General features: G+C 38.4%; 1 protein-coding gene across 2 annotated transcripts; it reads right to left on the bottom strand.

The window, feature by feature from the left end:
* Positions 1–769: 769 nt before the first annotated feature.
* LOC118796715 (CMRF35-like molecule 3) lies at positions 770–27,628 on the bottom strand. Of its 2 annotated transcripts, none has more exons than XM_036555771.1 (6): positions 27,544–27,628; positions 26,708–27,028; positions 26,287–26,595; positions 26,129–26,182; positions 25,308–25,341; positions 770–875 (listed from the first exon to the last, which is right to left on the bottom strand). In XM_036555771.1, exons 1-6 carry the CDS (start codon positions 27,584–27,586, stop codon positions 842–844), a joined length of 795 nt encoding a protein of 264 aa, XP_036411664.1. In that variant the 5' UTR covers positions 27,587–27,628; the 3' UTR covers positions 770–841. The 2 variants fall into 2 exon arrangements, with proteins under 2 accessions (XP_036411664.1, XP_036411663.1); XM_036555770.1 differs by lacking the exon at positions 770–875 and adding an exon at positions 24,217–24,626.

Here is a 27,628-nt window from a genome sequence, read left to right as displayed (position 1 = left end):
GATACATTTATACACTTTTCTACCACTAGAGGTTTCTGCATACACATGGTCAGCAATAGTTCTGCATGTAAGTTGTAAATCACGTTCTGTGCATAAAAACGTGTGTATGTGAGGTTTATGCACAATTGAGAAATGAGTCCCCTGAAACTTACAACAATCTTTATTATACCATCACATTAGTAAATATCCTCCTTTTTACACACAAAACTTCAAGAACATTTCTGAAGAAATTCTGTCTGCTTTTATATAAATACAGTTTGAATGAAGTTTACAGTTTTCCAAAAAGAATTATGAATAAATGTGAGGATCATAGTTCTGCATTTAGCTTCATGTCACTTAAAGAGCAGTAGGTCACTATAAAGGTGATGTAACACAGTGACAAACACGCTCCTGTTCCAACTTCATATTTGCAAAGATTATGGATACACAAAAAACAATGTAGTTCACAATGTAAAACATCAGATACTCTGTTTGTGTACTGTTTGTAATTTAATACAGTTAAACAGAATTGGGTTTATATATTGAGTTTGGGATGAGAGGTACTGGTGCAGTTGATAGAGGATGGGAGTGACGTGAACTGATTGTTGGGTTTGTGTGAGACTCTATAGGCTGAGTTTTCAGTGTGTAGTCTGGGTTGGAGTTTGTTCAGAGAAACCAAAATTTGAAACAGCTGTCAAAACAGGAGCTTATGAAGCAAGAAGATGAAGAAATACATTCTACACCGACATTGCTGATGGACCTGTTGCTCTGCCCACAACAGAAGCTCAGACACAAAAGTTGCAGAGTGTTGTAGCTTCTTAAAATCTCCACACCTCCAGGATCTCAGCATTTGTGGAATCATTCAGTTGTGTGTGAGACAGAACTGCACTGACTCTCTGAAACACAAAACAAAGCAGGAATAAATCACAATCTGTATAAGTTCACAAACTGAGGTGTCAGACTATCAGTTTATATCGTGTGGTGATGATGACAGATTCTATAATGTGTTATCACTGCGTCACTGGGGGGCTCAGACAGCAAGAGGAGTTACACTGCTAAGACTTGGAGTGAGAAAATGGTTGGCAAAGCAGAAAAAGCAGAAGCTAAAATGGCGTGTTCTCTGCTGGCAGGTGGCGGCGACATAAGCTGATCCCTTACAAATCAATCCCTTACAATCAGTGACGCTTTAAGTCTGTATCATGTATGTAAATGATAACATTCAGTCTACCTGCAGAGAATAAACGGCCTGTCAGTTAGAAACAGTTAGCAATAAATGAAGGGTTTTGTTTTAAACGCATCATAGACCACTTTCAAGAATTTTCATTTTCCTCATGATATATAGTACTTCAACTTCATGACGTGGTAATCAATGTAGCATTTTTTTTCTAAATAGAATATTGTGAAAATTTCCTGAACCATAATAATGACTAGGTAAACATTACAAAAGTTCATGTTTATAACAGAGTCTGCTTAGTACTGATGTGGCAGTTTTCCGGCTCTACGAGCTGACAAGGACGTCCAAATGCACCATAAGTACTGACCAATACTGACCTCTTTCATTCTCTTCAGTATTTTTACTGTGGTTTTCTACTCACTTGGGTTTCTGAGTGCCAGAACATGTAGTTTCCTCTGTAGAGAAAAGAATCAAGTAATTAAAACCTAGCAGGATCATCATCATCATCATCATCATCGTCGTTAACCACTTAGTCCAGCTAGGGTCACGGTTATCAGGATCATTTACAGCTTTAACACAGTCAGAATGTAATTGAACAATCTCTACATCTGTCCCTACATGACTTTTACATGATGTTCGTCTCAGTAATCTCAGATTAAATCTAAACAGATTTAATGGAAAACAGCCAAGATCCAGTCATTTTGAGGAACACAGATACCAAAGTACTTGCTGATTTATATTGCAGCACAGATTCTGAGTATGAGTATAATAACAATAACAGTAATAATAATAATAATAATAATAATAATAATACATGTAATTTATATTGCATCTGTTTCAAATTCAAGGGTGCTTTCCAATTCCAAATAACAGAAAACAAAACACACATACACACACACACACACACACACACACAGCTGGCAGGAAACGTCTATAATCTGAATTTCTTTCTGTTCCTTTCTGTGTTGATCGTACCTGAAGAGTTCTCACTGATGCTGGTTTTCTCTCTGCCAGAAGCTGCAGTCACAGCTGTTGCTAACATAAGAAATAAGAAACAAATGTTAGTGTAAGTTCTCATTTCTGTTTTGTTTAATTGTATGAATGTAGGCGTAGGCTCCAACCATGGGGCGTTGTGTCGGGGGAGGTTGTACTTTAGCAGCTAAAATAACTGCTGGAGTGCAACTGCTATTCAACAGAGATTGTAAGTTGACTGAATTTTGTGTTTTTACTGTGATTTCAATATAAATGTTTATTTTCACTAATGGCTCTATCATTTCAGTTAATAAACACTTTCCACTTTTCTTGGTATGCAGTCTGCTGACAATTTTAAGACACAATGTTACGCGTCCCTCCGGTCCCACTGTTACTACTTCCCAGCCTCTCGACTCCATTTCCCAGAACACCCCACCTGATTACATGACCCAAGATGTCCCTCACGTGACTTTCCACCATTCTGCTTCACCTGATTATTGATTCAGCTCACCTGTTAAGCACACTACGTAAACCCCCTCGGTTTGTTTGCACATTGTGAAATATTGCCTTTGTTACCCAGAGCCTTACTGAGCCTTCCAGTCTGTTAGCCTGCTTTTCCGTGTATGACCATTGCTTTGTTTGTTTTTGACCTCGTCTTTAGCCTAGTCTTCTTAGTATTGTTGGTATTTCTGGTTTGGCCTTCTTTGTTGGAATTTGGAATTGGAATTACTTCAGTTTGGTCTGAAAGCGTCTGAATTCTGTCCGAACCTGACTACGATAGTAGTGCAAAACGATCACATTACCTACTTTATCTGGTGATTGTCCTTTTAGTTTATAAGAACTTTGTTAGTAAATTACAGAAACTAATCAAACTTGACTGGAATACAATGAGTTACTCCATTTGCTGTTAGAGTTTTGACTGACTCTGCTACAGTGTTTTTTTTCTGGTTGCTGTAGCTGATACGTTACAGCAGCAACACTCAACTTTTGTAGCCAAGGTGGAGAACAATGAGGAAAATGAACTAAAGTAACACTTTTCTGCTCATTACAGTAAAGGTGAACAGTGCGCAGGCTGTAGATATCAGGCTACCAGTTGAATCTGAACTGACTGATGCTTCTCTATATGCAGTGTAAAGAGGTGGCAGAGAGGCACCATCACTGTGTCAATAATTAATATAATTACAAAATTGTATGATAACAAAACAAAATACATTATTAATGACTTAAATATATTCATCCACAATTCCTGCTTTTACATCTGCGTCCCTACTGCATATTAAATGGCGGTCAGTGTATTAGGACATAAGATGCCCCACAAAAGTTTAACTCAAGATGATTGGTGGCATGAGGACAGGGCCTGAGTGCCAATGTAAGGCACGAGAGTGACCGTACCTGGAGTGGTCACACTATCCTGGGTTTCCAGACAGCTTAAAGTTGTAGTCACAGCTGTTGTTAACATGAGAAGAGAAGAAACAAATTGGTGCGAATGGTACAACATTACAGCTTGATGATCTGCGGGTATGAACAGTATTTCTGAGACATGTGATCTTACTTGAAGGTCTTTAAGTGACAGTGAGGTGAACAGTAACCCCCACATCTCCTGCACTGAACCAGTACCAGCCAGCATCACTCTTCTGCAGACCCCTCATCTCCACACTGACAGATCCTTTTCCATTGTCAATGACCAGCACTGCTGAATTCTGGGATGTGTCAGTCCTCCCCACTGAGTAGCACCTCCAGTCTTTAAATCTGCACCACTTCCTCGTTTACTCTTATATTCAGCACTGTAGAGACACCGGACACTGACACTGCCCCCTTCCTGACCACTCACTCTGCTGTTTATCACAGACACAGCAGGATCTGAATAAAGAGGCAGAGAATGAGTGGTGTATACTTGTCCTTCGTCATAAGTGGCACATCTTAATATGTCTTAATAGCTTTAAGTTACAGTGAAGAGATTCTACTTCACACACAGAGTCTTCTTACCTGCACTTTCCGTCAGGTACAAATAATCACCGTCATCTGATCCGCCACCAATTTCCACAGCACACCAATAATATCCAGAGTCCTGGAGGCTGTTCAGTTCCACAGTAAACATATTCTGGGTTGGATGATCAGTGACTGATGTTCTTCCTCTTGTGTTTGTAGAGGCTACTATTTCACAGGAGGACCAGTAATACCCCTTACACCAGTATTTACGGTCTGATTTGTATGTCTCATCATAAAAACATGGAATACTGAGAGATCCTCCACGTCTTACAGCTAAATTCTTCAGTGTCTTCAGGCTCTCAGAATCTGCAGAACAGAAGCCAATTAATTCAGCATTACTCTAGAACTACTTCAGAGGAAAGACAGGAGGAAGGAGAAAAGATGTTCATGTGAAACAACTACAGATGAGAGTAGCCACACTGCACACAGATTTGTGCTTGTCTCTTGTTAGATTTTTCTGGCATGGGCTTGTAGCCACTCATATTGCATAATAATAATAATAATAATAATAATAATAATAATAATACTTAGAAAATGCTTTTCAAGAACCCAAAGATGCTAACAATTACACCAATACATAGAAAAAACAAACAAAGAAACAGACAGACAAACAAACAAACAAACAAATCATTTGGTTTTGAGGATTTAGTGACCTCTCTGGTGGAAAAGTGTAATTGTACAAAACATGAATAAGAACTTTGTCTTTATCTGTTCTTCTCGGTAACACACTTATAACATGCAATTTCTAATAATAATAAAAGTGATATGATACTAAATGTTTAAAAAATGAGCTCCTACAGGTGAGAATCATTGTTAATGTCAATGAAAAATATTTTTTTTAAAAGTAACTTCCTGAATTAAATTGTCTGCTGCAGAATTGTGCCATCCACAAGCTTTAAACCAGAACATTTTTAAAAATGCCCACCAGGAGATGATTTGACCAAATACAGGCTTTTTATTGATTTATTCAAATGTTCTATTTTTAACAGTCATTGCAAAAAGAAGAAAACAGGTTCATTACACCGTAGCAATGTCATGTAACACAAGGTTAATAAAGGTGTATTAAAGCAGTGAAAGTGTGAAGAACAAATACACAGTACACCAATAATGCAGCATTGATCTTACCTGAGATACAGAGGAGTAACACAAAGAGAATTAAAGAACTCCTGAGTGAGTAAAAGTTCATGTTTCTGTAAGAGACTCCAGAGACAAACACTCTTCCTGCCTCTGAGTGAAGCAGCTCAACTGCAGTGCTCTTCCTGTTTTGTTTTGTTTTTTTTTTTCCTATTTTTTTGTTCTGTCTCTTACTGTTATTGACTGTGCAATAATGCACACATTAAACCAAACATCAAATTCAAACATTTAGAAAGTCCCTTTTGACTTTCATGATTGGTAATAGATGGAGGGATCAACGGATGGATGGATGGACTAAATAGACATTGAATTAAAATTCTATATCTCTTTGGTATTTATCTTTTCAGTTTGATCTGTTTGCCTTAAATGATTTTAATAAAATACTCATATGTTCTTAAGCCTGTCTGTAAATCACTATGAGCTGCCACTGTAATGAAAAGTGCTCTAAAAATAAAGAAATGTATATTAAATTACAGTAAATTTTTGCTGTGAGTATGTGCTAAACTCGATTTTAATATAATTTAATAAGAATTTTGAGGAAAAATTGTGACACTTTTGTCAATCAGAAATATTTCTCTCTCTCTCATTCTGTCTCTCTCTCTCTCTCTCTCTCTCTCTCTTTCTCTCATATTATCTCATCTTATCTTTATTGGGGTGCCAGTAATTCTGGGCCTCCACTGTAAAGAAACAATCTTGTTTACACTTTAAATGGTCACTATCTGTGTGCCCGGCCTCCTGCTGGACTGTCTGTGAACTGCATCAGTCATGATGACTTTCCATTTCCCAGTTCAGTCAAATAGAAGAATTCTGTTGTTGTTCTATGTTTGCTGTTAAAATGTTACAGGTTACTCATGTACATTTTGATTCCCAGCCTCTTTACTGAAACAGCTGGTCTACACAATTTATCTTTATAATTTTGCAGTGCTGTGTCCCGACCAGCAACAGATTTAAAGTTCTGTCTGTGTAGTTGGCCTCTTTTTTTAAAACTAATACTCTGTTTACTGCTAAATATATCAGTGTTGTGCATAACCTCTCTCCTGAGTTGTTAAAGTGAACAGAAGCGTTTACACTTCATGAGCAAAAAGACTTTTCTAAACATTATAGAATCTGTCATTATCACCACAAGAACTAAACAAATATCTGCCAACACTGATATGATTCCAATATCATTGTGTGTCCCTCTTAAACACACCTGATCAGCTAACTAGCAAGGCATTCATGAGTTGAATTCAGAGTGTTAGAAGAAGGAAAACAAATCTCTGCAGAGCTGTGGCCTGCCAGGAACTGAGTTTGACACTCCTGATCTAATAATTATAATGGTGAGTTGGGACGATGCTTGTAAACTCGTGAAGTTTACCAGAAGGAAGGTGCATTTAAACAGCTGACAAAGTCATAAATATTGGTGGTAAACTCAGGTAAGTTCCACATTCCACAGTAAGTTGCATGATGTGAATTCAACAGATGAAGCTGGCAAACAATGTGGTCTGCCAAGTTAAAGTTATTCTGTATATGTCAGTGGGGCAGTCACCCGACCAACACCCCTCTCTCACTGCTGTTGTCAGTGCCCGAGAACAGAGGCCGCTAGATTGTGCCTCACATTTGACGGGAGGCGGCTCAAGAGCTGACGCTGCCCTTAATGAGAGCCAGCTGATGCTGATGCTTGAAATGGCTGCAGACATTTCTCCATCCTCCAGCATCCTTCCTGATCCCAGGGTAGCACAGGCTGTGCTACAAACAGTGACACTTTAATTATATGTTTGATTATAACATTCAGTCTACCTGCAGAGAATAAACAGGGCCTGTCAGTTAGAAACAATTAGCAATAAATTAAGGGTTTTGTTCCAAACACATCATAGACCACTTTAAAAAGTGTTCACTTTTTTCATATGTGAACTTCTACAACTTGGAAATCAACATAGCACTTTTTTCTGAATCTAACCTTGTGATAATTTTGTATACTGTGATAAAGATTATAGATAAATATTGTAATATTGCAATTTTAGAATGGCACAAGTCTGCACACAGATTCCAGCTGTAACGGTAAAAGCTGAGTGTGTGTGTGTGTGTGTGTGTGTGTGTGTGTGTGTGTGTGTATCAGATCTCTGTAAGTTGACACTAACATCTATGAATGAAAAGACGTTTAATAGTTTACAATAAGAGAATTCATGAATGATATGAGTTGATATAAGATTTGTTAGATGTAGAGAGATTATTTTAAAAAAAGATCTTTGTTTTCACACTTCACGTTCAAACCTTCACCGCACTGTCAGGGTATGCCCCCTTACTACATCTATTATTTGCTGTTGCTGACTCGGACTGTTTTTGACTACCCCTTTGTATCTAAGCCCTGTATTAAAGCCTCTCTTAATCTGCCAGTGTCTGATTTTGGTCCGGTCTTGACACGCACGAGCTTAATGAGCACTTTCCCTATTTTCCTGCTATTTGGTTTGCTCATAATATTATAAGACAACTGTGCAAATTGATCACATTACCTTTGTCTGTTCATTTTCTTTTAGTTTATAAGCATTTTGTTAGAAATTAGAAAAACTGATTAAAGTTGACTGGAATACACCTTGATTTATTTAATATGCTGTTGGAGTTTTGACTGAGTGTTGTTTTCTGGTTGCTGTAGCTGATCCGTAACACCAGTGATGCTTGAAATCCATTCAGTAGCAAATAATGAGGCAGATAAACTGAAACAAAACTGTCCTGTTTATTAGTTTAAAGGTAACCAGCGCACAGGCTGGAGAAATCAGACTACTTACAAAACTGTTGAAAATGAAATAATGAAAGCTAAATAAATTATTAATGACTAAAATATATTTATTCACAGTTCCTGCTCTTATGCCTACATCCTTCCTAAAATTAAATGCCTGTTAGGGGACAGAAGTTCAAAAATACTCTTTTCACTCTCAGGTTCTTTCTCCGTCACACGGGGTGGATGACATGCAGTTTTCCTAGCAAATACGGCTGGTTTAAAAAGAGCAGTCCGGATGGATTTTATCCTGTTTTGGGTTTTTTGTTTGTTCTACTTTCTAAATGTACTGCGCTGCTGAAAAAGGCTTAAAAACATTAATCTTATGTAACTCTGAAAAGAGCAGGTACAGTTATTTACCCTGGACAGTCTTCTGACCTGGCGAGAGTTTTAAGTCTGGTGAGTCGTGATAGAACCAGGTACACGTCAAAATGCGAGTTATGCGATGACGTGACGTGTAAAACATGTAAAGTATTTTCCCACGTGACGTCACGAATATCCCTACGACATAAGGTGTGAAAAAAGTGAACTTGAAACGAAGGCGTGAGCTAATTTTCCCCTGAGAAGCGCTGATAACTTAAATATGAAAAAAGTGTCAGGTTGTAGAAACCATAGGTTAATTTGTGATAGTTATTTTTTAAAGTACCCAAGTTTTGTCCTGAGTCCCGTTGTGGTGAGATTTCCCATGTCGCGCTGTACAGTTTGACCGTGAGGGTGTGTGCGTGCGTGTGTGTGTGTGCGTGCGTGTGTGTGTGTTTGGGGGGGGGACGGGGGTAGAGCATAAAGTTGCCCTTGTTTTTGTCACGAGGCAGAGACTGTTTTTTCTGCAGAACGAGCGTCATAGATCCCTCAGCCGTCACCTCTCTGGACTCTGACAGCATCAGCTGAGATCATCTACATCTCAGATGAAAATGATAGTCAATCACGGGGAACATTGTCACGTGCGTCCTGTTGTCGGACGAGGAGGAGTTTCCTCCACAAAGAGAATGCATCGTTATTTCTGAGGAGGAGAAAGACACAAATCCATCAGCAGCACAGAGACCAAGCCTGGTGGTGACCAACTCATCAAAAGCTGGAGAACACAAACCTCTGGACGCCGCTGCTGAAACCTTGTTCAGAGTGAAGATGATGAACCTATGCAGTAACTCATGAGTGAGTTTGTGTAACTGTACAAAACACATTTATGACACCAATGTTTTTAATCGCTGCTAGTATGTATAAACAAGAAAATTTTTATATTTTAGTAGAAAAAGTCACGTAACTTTTTTTTATTAGAAAAAGAGCAAATTTTACAATTCAACTCCTAGAATGTTTTTGAAAATAAAAATGGAATATTTGACTGCCCCTCTTAAAATGTTAAATCATAAGAAGAGCCATACTTTCCTCAGATACCTGGAGCTTTGCAATATATTATAATTCCCCTAATGTCTGTTATTATGTTGTTGTTTTGCTGCTGTTTTGTTGTTGTTTTGTTTTGGTTTTATTTATTTATTTTTCATTTTGTTATTTTAGAGTATTTGCTGCTGTTAATTTACCCTTTTAATGTAGCAATGGTGTATGTTGTAGTGATGTGTTACAATTCTTATGAAAAATTGCAACAATACAAATTTAAAATAAATAAATTAATTAAAAAAATAAAATAAAAAGTCTTTCATAAACCGGTGCGGAAGGCAGTCTGGGCGGCATGCAACACTTTATCAAAAGTGTGAAAGAGGTCGGGGGTTAAAAATGCAAATGAAATTGAAAAGTTTTTACAGAGTTCAGACACTTACCAGGGCAATCCCAGAAGAGTAAACTTTAAAAGGAGTCGGAAAAGGACGCGCAGTGGCAGATAGACTTGGTGGAGTTAAGCAGAACACAACAATGGAAATACATTTATTTAAACTTGTATAGATGTGTTTTCTAAATTTTTATGGGTAAAAAGACTGGAAAATAAAAACGCTGCCAGAGATCTCCGGTGAGGCTGCAGGAGTTCAGGGTCGTTCAGACTGCTCGGCGCCTCTTGAATAGCGATTTGGGGCTTGTGCTCCAGCAGTTCGTCATAACGTTGTTCCCAGAAGTCATAAAACCATATTATTTTGCCGGCTCTCCGCTCAGAGTTTGGGGGGAACATTCCAGCAGTCTTTTCACAAAGCACGTTTTGCCCGAACGGCTAAATCCCGTCAAAATGCAGGTAAAAAGGCAACTTTAGTCTGACGTCAAAATCCATAAAGCACTGTAGAAAAATCTGGTAAAATTATACTTTTGTTGTAAATCATCAAAATTTCTTAAAGGTCCTGATGATCTGCAAAGCCAAGCGTTTTTTTGTCCCTTTGAATTAAACGCGTCTTGGTCAGGAGGCTGTCAGATCGACCCGTCTGAACAAACTGCTCCGGGAGTCGTTTAAAAGAATCAACATTAAGAATTTTAGTGTCCGGATTAACGGTAAATCCCTTGACCTGAAGAGACATTTGACCCCCGTCAGTGACGAAGCTTTTGGGTTCCATAGAAAAAAAATCTATAATGTAATCTCCTTCGGTCAGTTCGTTTGACCAATCCCTGTGGGTGGGACGTTCTCCCGGTTTAGCGGTCAACTGGACAGAGTCTGTATCAAAATACAAAACACACTTCTGCAATCGGTCCAGCAAATCGTACTGGAAAACTAACAAATAGCCTTTATATATATATATATATATATATATATATATATATATATATTATATATATATATATATATATATATATATAACAGCAGTGTTTGTTTGATTTGTTCTCTCTCCAAATTTCCCACAAAGAGCTTCAGAAAAAGATTGCTAATGCTCAGTTCAGCCTGGTTGATGAAAATACCGTTTCTCGTGAGGTTCTTCGTGAGTTGTGGAAGCTCTGAATCGGACCATCATTGTTTACTCTGTAACAATCACACAGATTCTGTGTGAATTTCAGCAGGTCCTTCCTCAGACCTCGTAAATCTGAATCGTCCAAAGAAAATCCATCCAAAGTCGATGCATCCATTTCCCCCATATAAACACCCTCTGGTCCATCATTAGCGTGGGAGGTAGAATCCGATTAATTCCGTTCATCCTATGGCTGGAATTCAGCGTTAATTTCCGTCAATATTCCCATATGGAATAGTTCAGAAGCATTGATCCTATTGGATGAGACTGTCGAAACGATTTGTCCACTAAGTCGTGTAATCTAAACGATAAGTCGATGGGCTCCCCCACACATAGAGAACCAAAGTTGTCATCACCATCCTTCACAACATCATCACCATCGCTCTGCGCTCTGTAACCTGTCATAAACACACACACAAACACACACACACACACACACACACAGCATTGTCATTAAATAATGCTGATGTGAACGTTTTTGTAAAATCATAACAGCTAGGTGACAAATTAATCCATTCTTCTTAACCAGAGATGAGGCTGTAATCAGAGCCCAAACTCCCAAACGCGCTGCCATCTGCACCTCTGTGCCTCCAACTCACAGGGCAACTTTATACTCTACCTGGAGACGGGGGTCCTGTCCCATATGGTCCTGTCAGTTAAAAGTGTAAGAAGAGCACTGCCACATACACTATATTGCCAAAAGTAGTCACTCACCCATTCAAATCATTGAATTCAGGTGTTCCAATCACTTCCATGGCCACAAGTGTAAAAAACCAAGCACCTAGGCATGCCAGATGACAGAGCGGGGTCAGCTGATACTGAGGCGCATCGTGCACAGAGGTCGCCAACTTTCTGCAGAGTCAATCACTACAGACCTCCAAACTTCATGTGACCTTCAGATTAGCCCAAGAACAGTGTAAAGAGCTTCATGGAATGGGTTTCCATGGCCGAGCAGCTGCATCCAAGCTTTACATCACCAAGAGCAATGCAGGGCATCGAATGCAGTGGTGTAAAGCGCCGCCACTGGACTGTAGAGCAGTGAAGACGTGTTCTCTGGAGTGACAAATCACGCTTCTCCGTCTGGCAATCCAATGGATGAGTCCAGGTTTGGCGGTTGCCAGGAGAACGGTACTTGTCTGACTGCATTGTGCCAAGTGTAAAGTTTGGTGGAGGTGGGATTATGGTGTGGGGCTGTATTTCAGGAGTTGGGCTCGGCCCCTTAGTTCCAGTGAAAGGAACTCTTAATGCTTCAGCAGACCAAGAGATTTTGGACAATTTCATACTCCCAACTTTGTGGGAACAGTTTGGGGATGGCCCCTTCCTGTTCCAACATGACTGTGCACCAGTGCACAAAGCAAGGTCCATAAAGACATGGATGAGTGGGTTTAGTGTGGAAGAACATGACTGGCCTGCACAGAGTCCCGACCTCAACCTGATAGAACACCTTTGGGATGAATTAGAGCGGAGACTGCGAGCCAGGCCTTCTCGTCCAACATCAGTGTCTGACCTCACAAATGCGCCTCTGGAAGAATGGTCAAAAATTCCCATAAACACACTCCTAACCCTTGTGGAAAGCCTTCCCAGAAGAGTTGAAGCTGTTATAGCTGCAAAGGGTGGGCCGACATCATATTAAACCCTATGGATTAAGAATGGGATCTCACTCAATTTCATATGCGTGTGAAGGCAGACGAGCAAATACTTTTGGCAATATAGTGTATGTCCCTCCATCAAGATGCACAACACACCATTACATAACACACATATGTCATACCATTCATACCTATTACATCATCACATTACATACATACCTATTACATCACATGAATCGCCCTTCCCCAGCAGTCAGACTGCAGATCGCAGGGTCGAGAGGCCGCACACACACACACACACACACACACACGCACACATGCACTCTCAAACTGCACAGCACAACATGAAAAATGTCACCACAATGGGATTCAGGACAAAACTTGGGTACTTTATAAATAACTTTATCACAAATTAACCTCTGGTTCCTACAACTTGACAATTTTTTATATTTTACATTTTCACATAGGTTTTTTACTTAACTTCAAGGGAAAATTTGCTTACACTTTCACCAACACACATCCTGGGAAATGTTTGACGTTTTTCACAGGTTACTTCATACGGAAATTCTTTACATATTTCACACGTGACGTCATCGCATAATTCATCAAGCAGTTTGACGTTTACCAGGTTCTATCACTACTCTGGTGGACCATAACCCCCACATCTCCTGCACTGAACCAGTACCAGCCAACATCACTCTTCTGCAGACCCCTTGTATCCACACTGACAGGGCCTTTTCCATCATCACTGACCAACACTGATGAATTCTGGGATGTGTCAGTCCTTCCCACTGTGTAGCAGCTCCAGTCTTTAAATCTGCACCACTTCCTCTGTTTATTCTGATATTCAGCTCTGTAGAGCCACTGGACACTGCCCCCTTCCTGACCACTCACTCTGATGTTTCTTACCGACACAGCACAGTCCCCCATCATAAAAGATATTTTACAACACTTTACAGTGAATATATTTAACCTCACACTTCTTACCTGCACTGACCACCAGGTACATATGATCCCTGTTGTTAGGGCTCCCACTAATTTCGTCATATTCAAGTGTATGTAATCTCTAAAACAACACTGGCTTCTCAAGCTTTAGGCTACAAATGCGAAAGCAGCTTAACTCCCCATCTGACTAATCTTGTTGGGTTTTGTTGTCAGTCGTATGATGTCAGTTCACTCCACAGCAGTGTTAGCTTACATGTAGCAATAAGCACAAAGAGTAACATAAAATATGGAGGAAGAGTGCAAGTCTAATTCTCTACAAACACTTCAGTAACTTGTTGATATTAGCACAGAAATATCTCTTATCCAACAGAACAACAAGTAAGATTCACAGGGGTCTTTAGGTCACTCCCCCCCCCTGCAAACCTTAATTTAGACACTTAAGTTAGACACTGTTATTTCCTGGCAGTGACCCAAGAGAGATATTTAAAATGTGGCAGTGACATCATTTCAGTGCACAAACAAACAAAAACCAACAGTTATTTTCTAACTTTTGTTCAAATGGCAGCTTTAAGTCCTGTCACAAAATATGATTTCTGCCTGTTTTGGAGGAGGTCCCTTAGCTGACATGCACAAAGAGACATCAGTGTCCTGGTTAATCTGATAACAATATTTAGTTGATATTGTAATTAAAAATATCAGACTTTATTTCCATTCCATCAGCACAATGGTCACTAAAAGGCTTGAAGAGAAAGGCTAAAATCATTTTCTAAGAGATATTCCTGCACAGCTGCGTTGTCTCGCAAACAGTGCAAGTCTAATGATACCAACACATCGAAGTGATACTTAGGCCTCTTTTACACACATACTTCTGTATGATAAGTGTGAAGCAGCACTGTGACAACTGCAGCCTGCACACATTAGCCATTCACACATACAGTGGAGTGGTACAGCAGGCCTGTACTGGAAAATCTCGCCACTTATAACAAAGTTATACAGACTTTCTTTTTCTGAAATGATGAATCTTTACTTGCTTAATAAAAAGATTCTTTGTTAGAGAACATGCTGCATTTGTTTACCCTCAGCAGTTTTCTGATTTGTGATCGTGCAAACATTTCAAGCCTATAGGTCTATACAGAAAATGAGTATGTAGCATTAAATGTTTATCTAGAACAGTGACTATGTTTATAAGTTTTTTAGTGTTTTTATCACTATTCTCAGGTTAGGTACATGTATTTTGTATCATGCTGGATGTTTGCATCCTTTACACCATGCAGAGGTACTAAGTCATATGCTGGCATTATACATTAAAAACTTTCATGCAAGAAGTTGCATGTTGAGTTGCATGCAACATAATTCCAATCCAAGTTGACAGTTACATAAAGCAATTTTAAAAATTTTTGCTCTATATATTAGACAGAGTGAGAACTAGCAAAGGAGGAAAAAACAAAACAGGAAGAGCACTGAAGTGGAGCTGCTTCACTCAGAGGCAGGAAGAGTGTTTGTCTCTGGAGCCTCTTACAGAAACATGCACTTTCACTCACTCAGGAGTTTAATTCTCTTTGTGTTCCTCCTCTGTATCTCAGGTAAGATCAATGCTGCATCATTCCTTTGTGCTGAATTTGTGTTCTTTACACTTTCACTGCTTTAAATGCTTTAACTCATCCATGTCAGGGTGCAGGTGGACACTGACATCTTGATGTGATCTGCTTTTTAATGTTTTGTGTCTGATTTAATGTGTTTCACAAAAAGTGTATTTACTCAGTAGTGAACATTTTTACAGACACTGGTTGTTCCTGGGTTCACCCTTAGCAACAATAATTTGTTGGCCCCTCTTTACCCTGATCAATAATGATCAGGAACTCTACAACACCACCACAGAACAACTATTATTTGGGTGGTAGGCCATTCTCAGCACTGCAGTGACACTGACGTGGTGCTGTGGTGCTGGTATGAGTGGATCAGACACAGTAGTGCACAGCAGGGCATTTTTAAACACTGTGTCCACTCACTGTCCACTCTATTAGACACTTCTACATTGTTGATCCACCTTGCAGATGTTAAGTCAGAGATGAAATCTCATCTGTTGCTGCACAGTTTGTGTTGGTCATCTTCTAGTCCTTCATTGGTGGTCAGTTTCTGAACCCTTGCAGAACCCCTGTAAGAGTGTAGGACTGAGGCTGTAGTATATTTTGGCTTCTTTTCTGCAGATTCTGAGAGCGTAAAGACACTGAAGAATTTAGCTGTAAACCGTGGAGGATCTCTCAGTATTCCATGTGTTTATGATGAGAAGTACAAATCAAACCTTAAATACTGGTGTGAGGGGTATTACTGGTCCTCCTGTGGAATAGTAGCCTATACAAACACAAGTGGAAGAACATCAGTCACTGATCATCCAACCCAGAATATGTTTACTGTGGAACTGAAGAGTCTCCAAGACTCTGACTCTGGATATTATTGGTGTGCTGTGGAAATTGGTGGGACAGAGACCCCTGATGACAAGGATTATTTGTACATGACAGTCAGTGCAGGTAGGAAGTCTCTCTGTGTGAGGTTGAACATGTTTAATGTTTTAAAGCTTGTAAAGTGTCATTTATGATGAAGAATGTATTTTTACCACTCATTCTCTGCCTCTTTAATCAGATCCTGCTGTGTCAGTGATAAACAGCAGAGTGAGTGGTCAGGAAGGGGACAATGTCACTGTCCAGTGTCTCTACAGTGCTAAATATCAGAATGCACAGAGAAAGTGGTGCAGATTTAAAGACTGGAGATGCTTCACAGTGGGGAGGACTGACAAATCCCAGAATTCAGCAGTGCTGCTCACTGACAATGGAACAGGATCCGTCAGTGTGGAGATGAGTGGTCTGCAGAAGAGTGATGCTGGCTGGTACTGGTTCAGTGCAGGAGATGTGGGGGTTACTGTTCACCTCACTGTCACTGACAGACCTTCAAGTACGATCACATGTATCAGAAATACTGTTCATACCTGCAGATCATCAAGCTGTAAATGTTGTGCCACTCACATTAATTTATATCTTATTTTCTACAGCAACAACAACTGTGACTACAGTTTCTGCCACTGAGAAAACCAGCATCAGTAAAACCACTTCAGGTCTGAACACAAACAGAGCCTTAAAATTCATCAAATCAAGAAGTAGAAAGAGTGAATATGTTTATTTTGTCCTTCTAGGTTCTAAAACTTTGACTAAAAATACAGAGACAACAACAGCAGAGCTGTAAGTAATGATGTTCCACTTTGTGTTCGTTCAAAAACTGCTGTACTTTCACACCTCAATATAGCCTGTTTTTGCTCTTTGCTTTTTGAAGAACAACTAACCCTCCTGCAGTAACAGCTTCTGAGAATGAACACAGCACAAGTAAGAGTAGGAGGATGTATGTGAAATTCAGATGAGCTGAACTTTTATTAATTTTAGATATGGTGTCTGTGTGCTGCTGCAAGTCACCCTGTAAAACCTGAAATAATGCTTTAAAAGTCAGAGTAGTCAGGCTGGATTTGGCAGGAGTTTTTCGAGCCACGACTTATGTCTTTATTTATTACGTCACACACAGAGGCTCAAACAGAAGATCCGGCTTGATGTTTAGGTCTCACATGCAAAATCAACATTATACTGATGAAGATATGATGACAGTAGTAGATAATTCACTTACGTCCTCGGAAGACACATCCTTCACCAAGTTTTGACAGAGTTTTTTTTTAATAAAACAATCATCACATTCATCAGCTCATGGGAAGGGTCTGAAGCACAACCAGCATTACAGAATGTTCTTCTATGTGCTGCGTGCAATTACACAAATGTAGCTTTAAGCTAAAGATTACTGATGGTTTTGGCCTGGTCATAGTCCAGACTTAATACCTACAGAGAATATTTGGTCTTAGAGGGAATACAAAATGTCCTGGCAAAATATTGCTGTTAGAAGCCATCAGTGCTGAGTGGAACAATATTCACTCATCTTTCCGTAAAAGGCTGTTTACCCACAATCATTTCCAGAAGGTAAAAAAGCAGTTTTGTCATAAATACTGCTTTTGTCAACTTCACTTTTAACTTGCCATAACACTTTTGTCAAATGACAGGTTTTTGCTGATATGTAGGTGGCTGGATCAGATGCATTAATGTTGAGTAAGGGGAGGGGCAGTATGTTACATGCAGGACATGCAAATATCCCTGTCAAATTCTTTGAATATTATTCAAGAAAGTGGTCCGTCAATCAATTTAGACCAAAATCATTGCAGTTATGTATTAAATTACATGTAATTTAAGAAGTATCTGCAAAGATTTAGTTTGGAACATATATTTAATAACAATAATAAATAAAAAGGGACCTTTATTAGTCCCACAACGGGGAAATTTCACCTCCGCATTTTGACCCATCCGTGCAGTGAAACACCACATATGCACTAGTGAACACACACACTAGGGGGTTACATCAACTTGACATCTTTATGACAACTACTGTTTTTTGAAATAAGCTTTTATAAATGTTTATGTAACGAAAGCATTATGTTATTGTCATGTAGCCTTATAAACACTGCCCTGCAGTAGTGTTAGTGGGTGTTAATAGGGAGTTTCTCCATCTTTGCTGCAGTAACAGACTCTACTCTTCTGGGAGTTCTTGACATGAGATGTTTGAACATTTCTGTGAGGATCTAATTACCTTCAGTGAAAAGAGCATTAGTGAGGTCAGGTACTGATGTTGCATGATTAGTCCTGGATCACAAAACACACTCCATGTTATCCCAAAGGTGTTGGATGGAGCTCCATCACTATAGAGAACACAGTTTTACTGTTCCACGGCGCAGTGATGGGGGGATTATTGCCCTCTAGTCGACCTCTGGCATTGGGCATGATGACCTTAAGGTCATGTACGGCTGATCCAGAGCATCAATTCTGTTAGCAGTGCTTTTCTAATGAGATTATACAACAAGCTATGTGTGTGAAATTTAACTCCTGTGCTAGTAAAGGGTTCAAATTTAAAGTAGCTGAATTCACTAATTAGAACAGCGGTCTGGACACTTTTGGACATACTGCACCATGTGTCTCCATTCTGTAAGACATTTAAGTGGTGCAGTCCTGTAAGTGGTGGTACTCTTTAAAAATAGCTGTACTTTCACACCTCAGTGTAGCATGTTTTTGCTCTTTGCTTTTGCAGTAGAAGAACTGCCCCTCCTGCAGTAACAGCTTCTGAGAATGTAGATGACACAAGCAACAGTGAGAAGAACCAAGATGAGTAAGTGAAAAGGAGATGAACTGCTTTTTTTTGTGTATAGTGGCGTGGTATTGATTGTACACTTCAAATATCAATGAAAACATTCATTATTTGGAACCATGTATGCTCTAATAATCATAGATTAAAAACACATTACTGAAAGATAATTCAGAATACGTGAACCAGGATGTGGCTCTCTTTACTTTAGTCACTACAGCAAATGTGAGCAATGCTAACTAACACATACACTATATGTCCAAATTTGTAGACACCTGCTCATCCAACGTTTCTTCTGAAATCAAGGGTATTAGTAGAGAGTTTGCCCCCTTTGCTGCAGTAACAACCCCTAGTCTTCTGGGAAGGCTTTCCACTAGATGTTGGAACATTGTTGTGAGAATTTGTTTGCATTCAGCCACATGAGCATTAGTGAGGTCAGGTACTGATGTTAGATAATTAGTTCTTGATCACAAACACTTGATCATTCCAACTTAATCCCGGGATATTGGATGGAGCTCCGCAACTCCAGGAAACGCAGTCCCACTGCTCCACAGCCCTCAGCCCATACCCTTCTAGTTGATGCTGTACATTGTTCATGGTGACCTTGTTCATGTGTTGCTGCTCCAGAGCGTCCCATTCTATTGAGTTTTCTATGGAGATTATTCAAGCTGTGTGTGTAGTTGAACTCCAGTGTCATCATTAAGTGTATTTTAAACTGAATTATGGATTATGAGCTGGATTAATTGGATAGGGTTTCTGCAAACTTTTGGACGTAGCTAAGGTGTGAAATGTGGGGCCTAATGAACACTCTGGGGGGCCATAAAAGAAACTCTAAAAAAGCAAAGCAGTGCACTGCAATGTTGAGCAGGAGCAGGCACGTGTGAGGTTAAGTTGAAGGTTGCTGGATTGTGGTATTGCTTAGTATAGTCCTCTGCAAAATGTCGAGTTGAAAAAACAGTGTTGGGGTGTGCATGTGGCATAGACACTGGCCCTTACATGTGATTTTTAATTTTGTGTATAGTGGTGTGGTTTTTCACACTTCAGTACAGCATGTTGATTTGTTTTTATTCCTGCAGAACAGCTGCCTCTTCTGCAGTAACAACTTAAGAGAAAGTTAGTGACTCAAGCAACACGAGTAATTTACACATGATGTGAAATGTTGATGAACTAAGCTTTTATTCATTCTGTACTTTATATAAAAAACATCTTATTTGGCAGCATGTATACTTTAAAAATGTTAGGTTTAATGTAAGGCTATCAGTGAAAGATATTATTCATTGCAGCAATGGAAATACCGGGTTTATCTGGGTTCTACTGGCTGTCGGCCTGGGGCTGCTGCTGATTCTGACCATCATTATAACCTGCATGCTGAAAAAAAAGTGCAGTAAGTATTTACTATCTCCTGTTTTATTACAGGCCTTTTAAACATGCTTTTAAGATTTTGCTATTAAAAAGGACAGGATTAAAAACTAATAACAAATGTTTATGTTGTGCTCTCTTGTATATTGTGAATGTTGTGTTTTTACATAAATACAAGCAGACAACTAATTCATCAATAATGACTAGTGTGTATAATAATCTAATTCACTCCATCTCACTCTAACAGATGGAAGTCAAACAGAGACCAGAGGGAGGGTCAATAACACTGTCAGTTCACACAGTCAGTATTTGTGGTTATGGTGCTAATTTGCTCTTGGTGGTTAAAACCACAAGGCAGTAGTTATTGTTGTGCCTCTCTTTCATCAGACTTGTAATGTTGAAAGCCCATTTGTTTTTAGAAAAAATAATATAATACTGTTATGGGTCTTGTTTGGTCATCTAATTTTGAGTGTAAAATCACATTTGTTTGTGTGAAACAGGCACCTACGGCTGAGAGCTCAGCGATATACAGCACTGTGATTCGTAAAAATAAAAAGGTAAGGCTTAATGTTTCACACCCAACTGTATATCAGGGGTGTAGACACGGGTATAAATACACTGGTCACAAGCCTACCCAATCAAATGCTGAAAGGATATTTATGAAGTTGTATTTTTAAGGATAATGAAATTGAATTTTTTTTCTACCTATTTTCAAATGTTGTTTATTATCACAAAAGTTACAATGGCCTTGGTCATCAAAGGTAGGACATAAATGGTCCATAAACATTTTCTTGCCTGTATTATGGCAGTATTTAGCATAGGTTCATTATTAGGTTTAGGTGTTGTTGTTCATCTTCTTTGTACATGTGATCTGTCAAATTTTACCCCAGTTATATTATCTTCATTGGGTAAAAATAGTCTCTGCGGTGAATGGATATATGTCTTATAGTGAAGGTGTTGCAGTGTTGGCTGAGTTCATATGAATCAGGCATTCTAGTTGATGTGTATACAGCCTAGTTATTGTTTTATATCACCATAGGGTGAAAAAGTTAGGGTCATGACTGTACAGCTGTCAGCAGTAGACTACAGCCAGATGTTATAGTGCATTTGGAAATCTACCAAGTTGGCTGACCCACTTTGTCATTGCTCTACCCAAAATCTTTCTGCCTAAGAGATTAAGTTACTGAGTGAATTATGTCCACAGCCTTCATCTGCATCGGATCTTGAAAATGATGTGATCTACAACAATGTAACCAACTACCAAAAAGAAAACTGTAAGTGCAAATTACACCCATTATCATCAATAACAGTTCACTGTTTTGACCACTTGATAGTTTGAGTTGAGTGAGCTGGTTGAAAGAGAAAAAATATAAATATAGTAATATATTATGTGTTTAGTTTAGCTGGTGGAAGTGCTGAGGGTGGTAGAAATGAGAGCTGCTCCAATATTTCTAAACCTGTCCTATTTTCCAGCTCTCTCAGGCAGTCAGAGATGATGCAGTGATCTACAGCTCTGTGGTTTTGAGAGTAAGAGGTGAGAGAGTCTCAGAGTGAAGGTCAAAATACATCTGCTGTGACGGCCCCTAATCGACTGTTATTCAAATTCATGAAAAATTGTACCCCAAATGTTGGTGGTTGGTCAAGCTATGTTTGATGTCCCAAAATCTATTTGGGTGACAGACAAGTTTATTTATATCAACACATTTCATACGCAAAGGCAATTCAGTATGTTTTACATAAATAAAAGCAATAGAATATAATTTCATAAGAAAAAAAGAAAGAGCTTAAGAGTAAAAATGTGTAAACATAAACAAACAATTAGCAAAATAAATTTAAAGAGAAAATAAATTTATCTTAAGGCTAAAGTGCCATAAAAATAGAGAACAAGTTTTAGAGCTCAGTCATAATCACATGAAAAGAGGCATATGTTTTTAATATGGATATAAAAATCATTACATTTGAGGCACATCTAAGATCTTCTGTCAGTTTGTTCCAGTTGTGCGCACGTAATGTAACTTCTGTTAACTCATAGCTCGAGTGCAAAACTGAAGAAGCAAACTTCGGACATATTTGCCATTCCAGCACTTCATTTGAAAATTGTGTAAAATTGATTGGTCTGTTTTCCTTCTTCTGATTACAGGTGTAACTGTGTGTGTTTCTGGTCAGATCTCTTACAAAGAAGATACTGCAGTGCGAGTCATCTGACAATGGAGTTTGTACTATACTTTAGGGGCATTTTGCAAAAGCAGACCACGCCTTGGTACGTGAGATAATGAGAGGAGGGGAACTCTGAGAAAATTTTGGGCTGGAGTTCAGTATGGATTCTGTGGATCACGAGAAGGCCGACCCCCCTATCAAAGATTGAGGAGGAGGAGGGGTGCGAAATTTCGTCACGAGTAGGAGGAGTGAAGGACTGGTATTTATAGGAAGCTGAAATTGGGAAGGAGGAGTTTAGGCGTGGTCTTTCCTCAAACTTCAGTTATGTCATAACTCCATTTATGATGAAAATGGTTTCCTTCCAAGAATTTAATTTTAAGTTTTTACTTCCTGCTGATTCACACAGTTTCTACCTATAAAAAGCGTTTCAGAAGTACCTGCAGGTGCACTGCATATACATATACAAACTTAAAGGAATGGATTGGTGAAAAATCAAATTAACACAATTTGTCACTTACCTCAGATGTTGTCAATCAACCAAGGCGAGTTTTATGCCCAAATGTTGCTTCTTTGGTTTAGCGCTGGAGCTACAAGGTTAATATTGCTAACAAACACTAAAAGTCAATAGTCACCCAAATATTTTCCATAAATACATCTTCAAAATGTCTCTCAACCCCTTCAAACTGCATCTAGGTCTTGAATAAAGTTGTGAATGACTTACACAGAACTGTGACTTATTGTGAGTTACAAAAATGCAAAAACCTCCTCGTGTATCTGAATGCTATAGACATGCACTTTACAGGAGTTGTGCTAAATTCTGAATACCCTACAAAATCTGACTCCTCTTTTCATGCACACCACACTACATTTGTGATTCTGTTTCAATTTTTAAACATAATCTTTAGGTCAAAAACTCAAGATTGACACTTGTATAAAAATTGACTGTTGACTTCTAGTGTTTGTTAGCAATGTTAGTCTCATAGATCCAGTGCTAAACTAAAGAAAAAATTTAGGCACCAAACATGTCTCATGTAAAGGTTACAGGTAAGGTTGCACAATGTAAAGGTTACAGGTATGGCTGTGTGAGTGTATGTATGAATGAGTGAGTGGTGGTAGGAATGCATGTTTTATTTTATTTTATTGTATTGTATTTTATTTTATTCAATTCTATTCTATTTTATTTTATATTTATTTTATTTTATTCACTACATGTAAATGTCTGTCTGATACTGTGCACTGTGAGCTCCTGTAACCAAAACCAAATTCCTTGTATGTGTAAGCATACCTGGCCAATAAAGCTTGATTCTGATTCTGATTCGGATTCTGATTCTGATGTCTCAGTTAATTTACTACATCTGGAGTAAAAATTTGCTGTCATAAGTGTTTTGTTGAGATATTTGTTATGATATTACATGTTTGGAGTGTATGTATGATTAACAAATTTCTCAGTAGCCTATGAAGCATTTAAAAAGCAGAAGTGTTGTGTGTAAAAATTGTTGTTGAAAAAAATACAACTTTTTATTTTACATGTTCGCAGTTTGCACGCAGATTTTAATTCTAGATTATAATGTCTACAAGGAAAGAACATTGGGGTTTTTTTTACAATTAATAAAATTCCACACTTATTTCAAATTGTGAAGTATTTGTCTTGTTTACACTGAACATCAAATGTGAATTAAAATGATGTGAAATTTCTAAATGTAGATTAAAAGTCAAAACAACTGAAATAAGATTTTTTCTGTTGGCTGAGGAAACATTTTTACAGTGTATGAGCTCAATAGTCACCAATTCTTTCTGTCACTTATACTGAAATAGCTGATAATTAATGTGAGTTTGTGCATCTCATGATGGTTTTACTAGTAAATACACATTTCTACCACTAGGGGTTTCTACATACACATGGTCAGCAGTAGTTCTACATCTACACACTCTTACACACAAAACTGTGAGTGTGCACACTTGAGAAATGAGTCCCCGGAAACGTAGACTAGTCTTTATTATAGCTTCATATTAGTAAATCACTTCCATTTTACATGCAAAACTTCAAGAACATTTTGAAGAATGTATGTTTGCTTACAGTTTTATACATACAGTGTGAATGAAGTTTACAGTTTTCCAAAAATAATTATGAACAAATATCAGGATCATAGTTCTGCATTTGGCTTCATGTCACTTAAAGAGCAGGAGGTCACTGGAAAGGTGATGTAACACAGTGACAAACATGCTCCTGCTCCAACTTCATATTGGGAAAGATTATATAAACACACAAAAAACAATGAATTCCACAATGTAAAACATCAAATACTATGTTTTTGTACTGTTTCCAATTTAATACAGTTCAACAGAATTTACCAATCACTGCTTTCTGTTTATACTGGCATTTCACATACTGTCCCAACATGTTCTGGAATTGGGCTCCAGGATCTCAGCATTTGTGGAATCATTCAGTTGTGTGTGTGAGACAGAACTGCACTGACTCTCTGAAACACAAAACAAAGCAGGAATAAATCACAACCTGTATAAGTTCACAAACTGAGGTGTCAGACTATCAGTTTATATCTTGTGGTGATGATGACAGATTCTATAATGTGTTATCACTGTATCACCAGGGGGCTCAGACAGCAAGAGGAGTTACACTCCTAAGAAAAAGGTGGGAAAAGCCTAAAAAGGAGATGCTAAAATAGCCTGCTGTCTGCTTGTGGGCGGTGACATAGACTGATCCCTTACAAATAGTTAATATATCAGTGACACTTTAATATCTGCATCATAATGTGTGTAAATGATTATAACATTCAGTCTACCTGCAGAGAATAAACAGGACCTGCCAGTTAGAAACAATTAGCAATAAATGAACGGTTTTGTTCCAAACACAGCATAGACCACTTTCAAGAATATTCATTTTACTCATGGTCTCACCTTGTATTTCATGGTAATCAGTGTAGCTTTTTTCCAAATACAGTATTGTGATAATTTTGTGAACCATAATAAAGATTAGCTGAATATTGTGATTACATTTTTAAAACAGCACAAATCTGCTTAGTACTGATGTGGCAATTGTCCGGCTCTACAAGCTTACAAGGACATCCAAATGCACCATAAGCACTGACCAATACTGACCTCTTTCATTCCCTTCAGTATTTTTACTGTGGTTTTCTACTCACTTGGGTTTCTCAGTGCCAGAACATGTAGTTTCCTCTGTAGAGAAAAGAATCAAGAAATTAAAGATAATTTACATCTTTAACACAGTCAGAATTTAACTGAACAATCTCTACATCTGTCACTGCTTGATATTTACTTTAAGGATATTCGTCTCAGTAAACTCATCACATAAACTGCCTAGCAAAAATACTCTAAATACATGCTGATTTATATTGCAGCACAAATTCCAGACACTGAGACACTGAAACAAGTTATAACACTAACATGTCTGTCTTTAGTCACTATAGCCAGATAGATTCAGCTATTGAATTAAATTCAACCTGGGTGGAAATTATAATGTCATGGGGTTTGTTTTTTTGGGCTACGTTCTGAATGCGTGGCGGCTGACAAAAAAAAAAGTTTGATACTTTCATAGCAGATAGCAGAAAATGTAATATCACAAAAAGAGCTCTGTAAGTTGACACTGGCAAAATGTTCACATTACCTACTTTATCTGTTGATTTTCATTTTCAAATTTATAAGCACTTTGTTAGTAAATTACAGAAACTAATCAAAGTTGACTGGAATACATTTTGAATTATTCCACTTGCTAATTCATATAATTACAAAAATTGTATGATAATAAAAACAAAAGAAAATTATTCAAAAATTAAACATATTCATTGACCATTTCTCCTCTTATGTGTACGTCTCTCCCAAAAATTAAATGTCTGTCAGTGAATTAGGATGTAAGATTAAACGTAGCCCCCCAAATGTTTAACCTAAGTTGATAGATGGAATGAGGAGCCCCAAGCACCAACGAGATGTGCAAGAGTGACCGTACCTGGAGTGTTTACACTTTCCTGGGTTTCCTGACTGTTTAAAGTTGTAATCACAGCTGTTGCTAACATAAGAGAAGAAGAAACAATTTGGTGTGAGTGACAACATTACAGCTTGATGATCTGCAGGTATGAACAGTATTTCTGATACATGTGATCTTACTTGAAGGTCTTTCAGTGACAGTGAGGTGAACAGTAACCCCCACATCTCCTGCACTGAACCAGTACCAGCCAGCATCACTCTTCTGCAGACCCTTCATCTCCACACTGACCGATCCTTTTCCATTGTCAATGACCAGCACTGCTGAATTCTGGGATGTATCAGTCTTCCCCACTGTGAAGCAGCTCCAGTCTTTAAATCTGCACCACTGCTTCTGTTTATTCTGATATTTAGCACTGTAGAGACACTGGACACTGACACTGCCCCCTTCCTGACCACTCACTCTACTGTTTGTCACAGACACAGCAGGATCTGATTAAAGAGGCAGAGAATGAGTGGTGTAAACATGTTCTTCATGATAAATGACATCTTACAAGGTTTATATTAGAGAACATGTTCTACTTTACACAGAGAGTCTCCTTACCTGCACTGACTGTCAGGTACAAATAATTACCATCATCAGGGGTCTCTATCCCACCAATTTCCACAGCACACCAATAATATCCAGAGTCAGAGTCTTGGAGGCTGTTCAGTTCCACAGTAAACATATTCTGGGTTGGATGATCAGTGACTGATGTTCTTCCTCTTGTGTTTGTAGACGCTACTATTTCACAGGAGGACCAGTAATCCCCCTTACACCAGTATTTAAGGTTTGATTTGTATTGTTTATCATAAAAACATGGAATACTGAGAGATCCTCCACGTTCTACAGCTAAATTCTTCAGTGTCTTCAGGCTCTCAGAATCTGCAGAACAGAAGCCAATTAATTCAGCATTACTCTAGAACTACTTCAGAGGAGAGGAAGGAGGAAGGAGAAAAGATTATTATGTGATACAACTACAGATGGGAGTCGCCACACTGCACACTGAAATGGGCTGATAGGGTTGTGCTTGTCTTTTGTGTTTTTCCATTGCATAAATGATAAAATTTCCTGGAATAGGCTTCTGGCTGCTCATATTTAATAATAATAATAATAATAATAATAATAAGAAGAAGAAGAAGAAGAAGAAGAAGAAGAAGAATTCTATTCTGTGTAACAGCAAAATAGCAGCTGTTTATTGATTTATTCAAAATTCCTTCTATTATTAACATTTTATACCATTTGTACTTTAACATGCATCATGTCACTGCAAAGTGTAGAAAACATGTTCATTACAGCAAAGCAACGTCATGTAATACAAGGTTAACAAAAGTGTATTAAAGCAGTGAAAGTGTGAAGATAAAAAACACAGTACAGGAAAAATACAGCACTGATCTTACCTGAGATACAGAGGAGGAACACAAAGAGAATTAAAGAACTCATGAGTGAGTAAAAGTATGTGTTTCTGTAAGAGGCTCCAAAAAC

Source organism: Colossoma macropomum, unplaced genomic scaffold (genome assembly GCF_904425465.1).
Source record: "Colossoma macropomum unplaced genomic scaffold, Colossoma_macropomum, whole genome shotgun sequence".
Lineage (NCBI taxonomy): Eukaryota > Metazoa > Chordata > Actinopteri > Characiformes > Serrasalmidae > Colossoma > Colossoma macropomum.
This window is presented reverse-complemented; position numbering and strand designations above follow the sequence as displayed.